Source organism: Chaetodon auriga, chromosome 15 (genome assembly GCF_051107435.1).
Source record: "Chaetodon auriga isolate fChaAug3 chromosome 15, fChaAug3.hap1, whole genome shotgun sequence".
Taxonomy (NCBI): Eukaryota; Metazoa; Chordata; class Actinopteri; order Chaetodontiformes; family Chaetodontidae; genus Chaetodon; species Chaetodon auriga.
Window position 1 is genome coordinate 707,185 of NC_135088.1, and position 12,058 is coordinate 719,242.

Below are 12,058 nucleotides of genomic sequence, written 5' to 3' on the forward strand. Positions count from 1 at the left end.
CTGAATACTGCAAACACACTGGCCTTCACCCACTTCAGAAGTTATATTTTCTCCATCCGTCTGTCGTCTTAGGCCGGCGTTCTCTCGTCTCGAGATGAAGCTTTGGCAAAACAAGACAGACTTTGAGTGGCCTCGTTTTAAAGTTCAGTGAAGCACATCACGGCCGTTATCGTTAACCTCGATCTGTTGATCGTTAACACCTTTTTGTCCTGCCCTCGTCCAGCACCTGTCAATCATCTTGGTTAGCTGTCATCTCACCTGAGGCTATAAAGCCCACACAGGTGCTGAGGAGGAGGATGGAAAAAGTCTACAACTTAAAGGCCTTTTTTTTTTTTTTGTGCAAAATTAATGTCAGTAGAGTTCAGTTAGATTCTGCTTTGAGGTTCGTTTAAGGACAACTGAGTCCAGTTTGAATCTGCTCAAACCTGAGAGGAAAAAGACACTAGAGGAAAATAAATTGAGGAATAATAGAAAGAAAATTGAAAGGAAAGAGGAGAGGAGGATGGAAAAGATTGGAAAGGAAAAAAGAAAAGAGGGGAGACAAAAGGAGAGAGAAGCAAAGAGGACGAGAAAAATAAGAGAAAAGAAAGGAAGGAGAGAAAGAAAGAAAGAAAGAAAGAGAGAGAGGAGGGGGCTCAAGGGGATGTAGGAAATTAAAGGAAGAGAAGAAGAAGACAGGAATGAGACGAGAGCAGAGGAAATTAAATGTACAGCGTCGTTTCCATAAAGTCTGGACGCCTCAAAAAACATAAATTCAACAGAAAGTGAAAACCTGCTCATGTCCAGTGAGAACAGGACAAAGACAAAACATGAAACGTCTGACTTCTCTGAGTGACAGTAAATATACTCTGAATGTGATGCAGCAACACGTTTCAAAGAAGTTTGGACGGGAGCAACAAAAGACTGAAAGAAAGAAAGTTTAAGAAGTTTAAGAAGTTTAAGTTTAACTGTGAAGGAAAGAAAACAAAAGGGAAGGAGACGAGGACATATAGCAATAGAAGAGGACCAGGAGGAGAGAGGAGACATCAACTGCCAGACTGAACACACACACACACACACACACACACACACACACACACACACACACACACACACACACACACACTGTACTATACACTTTGTCTGTGGTCTCAATAGAGAGGAATTAAGCCTCAGTGCTTATATAAGACGCCTCCACGAGAGGATTTATGTAACAGGAGGAGAGGAGAGAGGAGACAAGAGAGGAGAGGAGCCACTCACCACTCTCTTGTGGTGATGCTAGGCTAGCAGCTTCCCCTTTCTTCCAGTCATTGTGCTAAGCTAGGCTAAAGACGTCTTCCCACCTCGTCCAGCGATGAAGCCGATCTTCTCATCCGGCTTCGGGGCAGACGGCTAACAAGCAGATTTCACACAGTGTTGGACTGCGCCTTTAACGGCGTGAAAGATTAAAGATTTTCCTCTTGTTTTTTCTCCGTTTTGCCTGCAGTCCAGTTTCATTGACGACAACAAGGCCGATGAATTTAAATTACAACGGAGAAAACATCAGGCTACTAGCCACAACCACAGTAACTAGCAGCCCGAGGACACTGAAACACAGACTTAATGAGTTGGACCGTCAGATGAAGAACTCTGGACTCAGCTGTCTTTTCTCTCTCTGTGTGGCTCCTCTCTGTGAAATGATCCTCTGATCATTTATGGGATATCGTGGCGATGCTGTGACAGACTCTGACTCCTGACCTCCTTACAGGCTGCTCAGCATGTTGGTGATGGAGGAAACGAAGCCGTCTCCACTCCTACACCCCTTTCATGTCAGTACAGATATTAGAAAGGCTCTTTCTCGGCGACCAGTATCCTGTGATTTCACTCCAGAGGTCGTCTGCGTTTTTAATCGGTCACGACTGCAGCCTGCAGTGGTGCACTGTGCTTAAGAGGAGTTTGAAAGTACTTGTACTTCTCTCGAATACTTCCTTTTTATGCTGCTTTATATATCAGACGTTAGTAAAACGACATCTTTGGGTTTCAGGCCTGAATAATCAAGAACAATCAGCAGAGTGACAGATACTGACAATAAGAGCATTCTGCATGACGACAGCAGAGGAGTTCGACATTTTGGGAAACGTGCTCATCAGCTTTCTTCAAGTGTGGTTAGCTTAGCTTAGCATGAAGACATATCATGTCTGTTTAACCTGAACAACCTGAAAACATTACAAATCTTTGTCTTGGTGCTGGTTTCGTTATGTTTGACACAGCGTCCAGGCTTTTTAAAGCCTGTCTCTGTGCTGCTGTGATGAATTATTCTTATTTTATCCTCATACTTTGCACATTTCGGTGACACTCTGTGAATGCAGGATTTTAAAGGTGATGTGAGTACAGCGCAGGTCCTTTTGTAATTTCTCATGTTCGGTGTCATATTTGCAAGGATCCCTTGGCTTTTCAACCCGTTTCCTCTCCTCAGGAGTCAAGAATTATAGCGGATGAAGTGAAAATGATGAATGAAAGCTTTGATCGCAGAGTCAGAGGGCTCATCTTACTTTTGATTGGCCGCCGCTGTGAACTGGGATCAGGCTGTGATGCTGCCTCTCCTTCAAATCTGGAGATAATTCTCCAGATTTAAGTCTGTAAATGTGAGTGAAATGCAGACATGGTGGAGTGAATCCCTAAATCCAATGAATTCTACATGCAGGTAGCAGTGAGGCAGAGGAGCTGTGCAGCCTCATCCCTGTGCGAATAAAGGTTTTTTTAAATATTTGGATGTGCTGCAGTGACAGACATTGGTCCCACTGGATTATGTCAGAGCTCTGCGGTGAGTCTGGAGAGTCTCTGAGCAGATTATGAATCAGGGTGAAAATGAGTGGGAGATGTGTGGGAGAGCAGCTGGAGGTGTGTGTGTGTGTATGTGTGTGTGTGTGTGTGTGTGTGTGTGTGTGTGTGTGTGTCCATATGCCAGTACAGATGAGGCACTCTGGGGACTGAGTGTGTCGTTGCCTGGGGAGTTGAGTTTTCTGTGTGTCGGTTTGTACTGTACATCAGATGAATAATGTTCCTCTGCTCTGATGGCCAACACACACTGACACACATGGAAAGAGCTCGTCACATGGGATCATACAGGTGTGCTGAGCTCATTATAACCAGAACCTGGTTTATTTAACATGATTTCTTTTTCTCTGTGACGATAAGTCGGAGAAGCATTCAGACCGTTTACCTGAGTAAAAAGTAAAAGTACTTTCTTACATTCATTTCCTGACTTACTCTAACCATCACGAGAAGCACTACCCTAAGCTTAACCTAAACCTAAACCTAAGCTTTCACCCTAAGCTTAACCTAAACCTAAACCTAAGCTTTCACCCTAAGCTTAACCTAAACCTAAACCTAAGCTTTCACCCTAAGCTTAACCTAAACCTAAACCTAAGCTTTCACCCTAAGCTTAACCTAAACCTAGACCTAACCTAACCCAGGTCTCCACCCTCAATATGAACGATTACACTGCAGGGACTTGAAGACAGATTAATGTCCCCACAATATGAGTAATACACGGCCACACACGGCCACACACACACACACACACACACACACACACACACACACGGCCACACACACGGCCACACACACACACACACACACACACACACACACACACACGGCCACACACACGGCCACACACACACACACACACACACACACACACACACACACACACACACGGCCACACACACACACACACACACACACACACACACACACACACACACGGCCACACACACGGCCACACACACACACACACACACACACACACACACACACACACACACGGCCACACACACACACACACACACACACACGCACACACACACACACTCGAAGTAGAGAAGTACATCACGGTGAGGACGACCTCTGTGCTTGTAGTAAATGTGTAAACTTGTACTGAACCCTTCCTCCTCCGCTGACACACACACACACACACACACACACACACACACACAGAGTCAGAGGATCATCAGAGTGAGCTGGTTCATCCTCTGGGAACCACGAACGTCTGCTCAGTATTATTGAGATATCTCAGTGTAGAGGAGCAGCAGTTACTCCTCTTTCTTAATACTTTCTCCCCAAGGAGCAGCAGTAACTCCTGTGCGTTCAGAAACTTGTGACATTTGGTGGCCTCCTGCAGTAATGACAGTGATGTCACAGCCATGAATCTGTTGGCAGTTTTATTCTTCATTTTTAGGTGGAGCGGAGGCACGTAACAGAGGAAATACAGCAGGAGGAAGTGCAGAAGGTGACATGACGAGATTATTTATATAAAGAAAATCTCGTTTTTTCATTTCAGGATTTTTAAGTGTGCAAATTCCAAATGAGCAGGAAAATAAATGGTAAACTTTAAGAGTTGACTCAGGCTGACTGTTTCTCTGCTCGTCTTGTTATTGGTTTCTGTCTCGCTGCAGTTCGTCTCCATTTCTTCTGCCGAGGTTTGTCACTTCTGTGTGTGTGTGTGTGTGTGTGTGTGTGTTAAACTAGTGTGTGAAGAGGGATAACAAGGGCAGCTCTCTGCCAGTCTGAGTGGGCTGACTCACAGTGAGGAGGGAGACAGAGAGAGGCAGGTATTTACTGTGATTTGGCTCCTCTTTAATACATTCCCCCTGCGCTTCGAGGCTTAGGTTGCTCTGCTGAACTCAACATCCTGCCTATAAAACAGACTGAATTAAAGCCTGGACGGAGAAAGCAAACACCTGGGAAAGAGCGAAAAACAGAGGCCGCGACACGGGAGGAACACGCTCGAACAGGCTCGAAATAAACCGAGAGGAAACTCAAGATCCACCAGAGAAACAGACTGTACAGACGGGCTGAGGGTTAGTTAGTACTGCAGTTTTTACTCCACTGTATTTATCTGACAGCGTTAGTTCAGAGTTACAGACTCATACTGATGCAAACAACAGTCATCTGACTCATAATGTGTGATTACAGATTAGCTGCCCACTTTTACAGGTGACAACATGCATCAATAATTAGAATTCAGTAACATAATAAATAAAACTGTCAAGCACAATACTTGAGTAAATGTACAAACCCCACTGTGGAAGTAAATAACAGCTGTAATCTGTTTAAAAACCACTGGATTTAATATTTTTATCTGGATTGATGTGGTTTAAATTCACCTTCGATTTTTTTTTAAAATAAGCCATTTAAGTGGTTGCTGTCATACCTTCTGGACAACAAAGCCAAATAAATATGACAAACCGTGCAGGTTGATTTAATGACCAGACTCCGTTGATAAACGAGTCAAACCCGCTGTGTCTCCGTCTCGTGCCTTCACTTGAACCTGGACGTCTCTGGCTCCATCTAGTGGACGCGGACTGGAAACAAGTCCAGTTTATGGATGAAGAGCATCACGTTTTCTCATCTGATGTCAGTTTCTCACCTCATTAGTGACACCTGTTTCATTGGGTACAAACTGAATCATCTCAGCTGCACCTGCAGGAGAAAACAGCGAGTCGTGACAGAGAGCATGATGGGAAGGAAATGACAAAAAGTAAGAAGCAAACTTATATAATAATCTATTTAAAAATTAATGGAGACAGACTAATGAAATGTAATAATTAGAGTCTCATTGAATCATTTTTACTATTTGAATCACTTTAATGCAAATTGACACCATTAACGTATAATAGTTTAAATGCACTCTGTTATGTAATCAGTCATAATAAGGAACTGAGGAAGCCTGTAATTAAACGACACTGCAGCCTCTTACTGATTTAATGTTTGGTTTCAAGTCGAAGCAGCAGTTTATGATGATTACAATGAGACTTTTATCAGAGTAGATCAACTGGAAATGTCCCAGGTGTTTGGTATTTTGGAATTTTACAAACTTTTCTGCAGGTGTGAACAATGTTTCCCACCTGTGTATTTATTCAGGTCCTGCAGGTAAGAACAGGTTTGCGTGAGATTCTGATTTTGGGTCGAACATATTCTCATGCTGTGACATCAAGCTGAATCAACGAGAAGAAAATAAAATACAGGAATCTAATGAAGATTAAAGGCACTTTAATTTGCAGCAGAACCTTCTGACAACAGAATGTATGAAAAATCAAAAACTTGTACAACTTGCAGGTTCAGCCTGCAGAAATACACACACACACGTATCAGCCACACCACGACCTGCATTCAGCTGCTTCTGGCAGAAACTCCCATCCTTCACTTTCACTGAAATACTTTTGGTCTGTACATGAAGTAATTGTACAACACACTTCCCTCACCTTTTTTTTTTTAACACTTTAATGACTGCTGATGTGTGCGTTTATGTGTTCATCGTGGGCAGACAAAGTGGGATGAGTCACTCGAAGCACCGAGGCAGAAAGAAAACAGACACTTCATTCGGTTTCATTGTCCACAGAGCGACACTTTTCTGATACAGTCGACTTGTTTGGGCCACATTCTTCATGCTTTACGATGATATTTTCAAGTCATTTAGCTGGAACAGAGGTGGCTCTCTGAGGACTAATCTGAACACTGACTTTCCACAGTGAGAAAAGGACATTCTATTCAATCTCGACTTCAATGTCGACGGGCTTCAGTTCTCTGACAAACATCACGTCCAGGTTATCGTTGAGGTGGAGCTCGCTGAGGCCGTCCTCCGGCTCCTCTTTGCAGACGATCTGTGACGACTCTGACGCCTCGAAGGGCAACTCAAACACTTTGTTCAGATAACCTCCCTTCCTGCCCTTTTTTCCTGCCATGGCTATCACCTGTGACGCGATGGAGCAAGCAAACTCCACCTTTCGATGGTCCTGAAGGCTCAGATCGAAGTTGTACTCCAGAATGGCGTACAGAGCGGGAACGTATTGCTGGCAGTTTTGTACTACGTACTGGTGCACCTCTAAGAGGACTCCTCTGGTCAGTACTTGCAAGTCGAGCTTGGTTTTGGCTTCTGATTTCGAGCAGACGTCGAGGTCCAGTCCTATTTGTTTGCAGGTGTGATAGTCGTTGGCTCTTTTCACCTGTCGCACATTTCCACTGAAAGGTTGCATTTCTATGTCCAGCTTCGAGTCTTCGGGACACAGATCCTCCAGCTGGGTGTCGGGTGGTGGTTGTGGACGGAGCTGTGGACGGAGCGGTGGGCGACCGTTCAGTGGCACAACCATGTTCAACCACTTGTTTATCTTTGGTGACGCGTTTTGCCTTTTCATGAAGCTTTTCTGTGTTGTGTACCATCTCTGGATCACCTGTGCGGCCTTGGTCACACCACTTTGAAGTTCAAGATCGAAATTGTGCTCGAGGATGTCGTTAACTGACTCACGGAGAGTTCCACAAAGCTCTCTGACAAAGCTAAAAATTTCGAGGACAGCGCCAGTGGTCAGGGCGGTCAGATCAAGCTTTCGGTTCGCCGGACGTCGTTGAGTCGACCAAAGGTTGAGACCTAGCTTCTGACAGAAGGGGTGGAGCTCCATGTCTGCCTGCTGGTCTGAAGCCTGAGCTGGTGAATCCCACTTTGTCGGCTGCTCTGTCTTCGCGTCCTGTCCACTCTGAAAATCACTGGTCACGTCAGCCATGTTGTAAACTTCCGGGAACTGAAAGGGGCTGCTGAGAAACTCCATTTCCTGTCGAGCAGGGTGGTTCTGAAGAACCTTTTCTTTTGTTATCATGTAATAGATGAAATTGCGCTGATGCAGCTCATCTTGGAGGACAAGCTTAAAGTTGTTGTCCAGAATGTCAAAAAAGAAACTGCGAAAACTCTTTGACATCGTAGCTGCGAATCTATAGACTTCCCACAACACGCAGTTGGTGAGGAGCTGTAGATCCACGCTCTGTTTGTTGCCTGAGCCAATGTTAAAATCTAAACATATCCTCCTGCAGTGGGCGAACAGGTCATTCACTTTGCTGGACTTCAGGATTTGTTTTGAGCGAACAGCACGTCTCATCCACAGCTTCTGCTTCAGTGTTTTCACGTTTATGTCCTCATTTTTATGTTCAAAAAACATATCTGCGACTTCTTTTTGAGTCTTTGGATGAAGGTTAACTGAACTAGAGCTGTGTCCATTAGTCTGAGGCCACACGGGAGAGACAACAACTTCCTCCTCCTCATGCTTTATATCCAGAGACGCTGCCGACTTTGTTTCTGCAGATGTTCCTGACGAACAGCTTTCAAGCTTCATTTTTTGTGGTTTGACCTCCGTATCTGACTGCATTTCTGTCTCGAAATCAACTGGACACGTGTAGGACAGGTCACTATCCTGCCATATTTCTCGTGCATCAATGTTCCTGTGCCTCAGTGTTCCCCTTCTCTTACTGGCCAGTGTCAGTTTTTCCAGTTCTTGGTAATTTGTGTCAAGGCTTTTTCTCTTTTTGTGATTCTGTTGCTGTTTCTTGGTCTGGACTTTAAAGGGCTCCTTTCGGAAAGCGTCCCTGTCCTCGGCTCTTACACAGGCATATTTTCGCTCCAACAGCTTTGATACTTGCATACGGAACTGCATTTTATCCAACTCGTGACCAAAATTTTGCTTGACCAAGTCGTGAACTATGCCAGTTTGTGTTCCACAAAGCACTCTGGAAAAGTAGAGCAGTTCCATCATCACACCATTGGTGAGCAGATCTGGGTCTAGTTTCTGTTTGGTGTCATCTGATCCAACAGTCAGAGTCACACCAAGTTCTTTGCAGCAGGGGTAAGCATCACCTGTTGGTTTTGACCTGACTCCTCCTGGTTTCTTCGTGATGCAGGCACTGCTCACAGCTCCACTCGCCTCCTTCTTCTGACTCCCTGAAGACTGGCTGTTCTTGCTGCCGTCAGTGAGGACTGAACTATCCACGATTTTGTTCCTTTTAGGGTAGTAACGTCCCGACTGCTCTGAGCCAACGTACTCCATCACAGCGTTTCTGTCTGGTAGTAGAAATGGTTCTTTCCATCTACGGGGTTTAAACTTGATTTGTTCCTTCAGCAGCTTTATTTTATTGTGGACTCGTCTTCCGTATTCATAGCACTGCATGTCGTTGTCCGTGTCCACGCCAAGGTCAAAGTTGAACTCCAGCATTTCGAACAAGAAGTACGTCTCGGACTTGGTCACAGTTTTGGCAAAGTCACAAAGTTCCAGCATCACAGCGTTCGTTAGCAGACACGGATCTAACTTTTCCTTCCTTTCCAATGCTGCGTTGAACTCCAACCCGATTTCCACTGACTCTGGGAACGGGATTGCACATTTCTGATGCCTCACCCCATGATGGATACGGCGCCGCCAGATGTAGTCATCGCTGCCGTCCATGCTGACGTCCAAATCCCAAATCTGACAGAAGGCGTTGAACGTCTGTGTTCTGAACGACAACTCAGGAAATAGATCCAGAAACACTCCCAGTCGACCTCTTTGCAGAGAAAACAGTTACAGCAGCTGAAAACATCACCTGCTGTTACTGCATCACTACGACATCCTTTCAGTCTGCGAGTAAAGACAGAACATGGGGTCTAAGTTAGTTAAGTTAGTGAACAAAGCAGGAGCATTTGTCATCCTAAAACCTTTAAATACTGGAGCCGTGGGATCAGCTTGCTGGATTTCCAATGCTACGATTACTGTCACAAAAATACCAGGGTAAATGGGAAAATCACAATCTTCAATAAACTTACTGAAATACAGTAAATTTAACTGACATGCTGGTTACCTTGGAATCTATCAGACCTAAAAAACTGAACTGTCATCCATCTCATATCAATTAATACAGACAATTAACAACAATTTGGAGAATTTATTCATTGTTGAAGCTATTTAGAAGCAAAAATCCAATTGTTCCCCATGTCGAGCTTTTCAGATGTGAGGATTTGTTGCTTTTCTGATAGCATTGGGTGTTAAATATCTTTGGCTTTTGGACTGCTGTTTGGACAAAACAAGACATTTTAAGACATCACGTTGGACTCTGGAGAACTGTGATGACTACCTTCCATAATTCTCTGGTATTTTCTAAACTAAATGGATTATCAGAGTATTATTATAAGATTACATGACAATGATAATAGTTAATTACAGGCCACACTGAGTTGACTCAAAATGCTGACTTTTTGATCCTCTTGGTGTAAAAAATGAGAGCGCATCATGAGTGTTTGTTTGGCGATACATTGCTTTAAGAAAAATAAACATCATGTCATCATCTGGTGGCCTCCTTTTTAAAAAGTCTCACAAAACTCACACGAATACTTCACGAGTTCCAATATTGAAATATAACGCACCATCAACAAGCTGATAATGTACTTTAGATGTGATGCTTCATACTAAATAGATTTGTTACTTCAAAGCTTCTAAAAAGAGGAAGATAATGGGAAAATCAGGGTTCATTGGGTCACTTTGCACCACAGAGAAAAAAGTGAAAGCTGCTCAGTTGAGGTGATGTAACGTAGTACACAGCCTTCACCACTAGATGTCAGTCAAATATAGTCAATGGTATCAACTGAGCAGCGAAGGCTTGAGGGGTGAAGGAGTAAAATTCTGGGATCAGGTCTTAAAGGAAAGAGTCAGCTGACAATGACTTACTAATAAGACTGACCTTTGGTGAATCACAGTGGTGGAATGGACCAAAGTACATTTACTCCAGTACAGTTTGGAGGTACCTGAGTATTTCCATTTCATTCGACTTTATACTTCCACATTACTACAATTTCAGAGGCAACTATTAAAAAAAATGTGAGATGCAATCTTCTTTTTGTTCACAGAAACTGAACATTTAACACACGCTGTCAGTTTCCTAGGTCTTGAAAAATGATCATTTCCAGGTAAATTAACTGTTTGTTACACGCCATGTTTGACCTTAACTTGAAAAACTGTACTTTTAACTTATACTGATATTAGGAGAGAGGACTCTTGTGATTAACCCATTCTACTTCTAGCTGAATCCTACGTGCATAAATTTAAATTTTACAGTTACAGAACCCTTATTTTCTGTTTTCAGAAACATTGAAATAACATCTTCTTTGAACAAAAAGGTTTTTAACAGTTTACTCGCCCTAGTTAATTATTCTAATTCGATTATTAATTTATCTATGTTTACATTAATTTCATTTTCAAGTATACATATTTTGTGATATATGTATATGTACGTACGTTGAAAATTACTTTTTCTCTGAGTAGGTACTGCGATTCAACGACAGAAGCTACGTGTCGTTTTTACTGATGGCACTTGGACGCACCAAAATGGCTGCTGCAGACAAACACAACTTCTCGCTTCCAGCCCAAAATACTCCCGTTAATGTGAGACTTGCGGGCAGTGCGTTAAACCGCTGAACAGTGAGTTAGCGGCGGTGTTAAAAGCGGCCATCCTGACTTGTTTACGAAGAGCCACACAAACCAAAAACGGGCGTTAATGCTAACATTAGCCTGTCGGGGTAAAGCTAACATTAGGTTGCTATAGCAAGCGTTGGCATTCATAAACGTTTAGCACACAGAGGTTAAATATGAGCTCTTACCAAAAACCGCAGCACAAACCGGTCACCCCGGTGATTTAGGACGGTTAATATGTGTTAATAAAGTTTTATAAAGCACGACTTCACATGAGATGCTGCAGCGCTGCAACACACGTGAACTCCCCCTGAGGGTCGCGTTCGCGGACGCGTCGGAAATTTCGCCGTCACATTACAATAACGAACAGTTAATTCTTCATAGAAAGCGTCAATATGCGGCGTGACGACAATATATGAAGTTTATTTAGCTGTTTTAATATGTTATAATGTATGAATATGAATCATAGTGAGGCGCGAGGTATTCAGTCATGTGACCACATCCAATCAATCTCCTGTTGGTATACGTGTTTTCCACAGGTGCTTTCACGAGGAGTTTTTCTTTCTTTCTTTCTTTCTTTTTGTTAATTGAGTACAAGAAAGAGTGAGACACATTCATGTGAACACACAATAAGAAACATAAAAAATAAAATAAAATAAGAATAAACATAACGATTAAAAAATAAAACAAAATAAATAAATTAGAACAACAGGCTTGTTGAAGACGTTTTACAGCCTAATTGATGCAGGATTTAATAGTCTGTCAAAAACACAAAATATAATGCCTTCATTCATTTATTGAATTAAATATTTATATCAGCATTCATTTTGTTATTTTGT

General features: G+C 43.0%; 1 protein-coding gene across 1 annotated transcript; it reads right to left on the bottom strand.

Moving 5' to 3' along the window:
* Nucleotides 1–5,999: 5,999 nt before the first annotated feature.
* LOC143332961 (uncharacterized) lies at nt 6,000–11,552 on the bottom strand. The gene is made up of 2 exons (XM_076750845.1): nt 11,408–11,552; nt 6,000–9,395 (listed from the first exon to the last, which is right to left on the bottom strand). The coding sequence occupies exon 2, from the start codon at nt 9,222–9,224 to the stop codon at nt 6,510–6,512; it is 2,715 nt and encodes a 904-aa protein (XP_076606960.1). The 5' UTR covers nt 9,225–9,395; nt 11,408–11,552; the 3' UTR covers nt 6,000–6,509.
* Between the last annotated feature and the right edge of the window lie 506 nt (nt 11,553–12,058).

Coding starts and splice junctions, on each gene's coding strand:
- LOC143332961 (XM_076750845.1), bottom strand. CDS start 9,224: ATGGACGGCAGCGATGACTACATCTGGCGGCGCCGTATCCATCATGGG.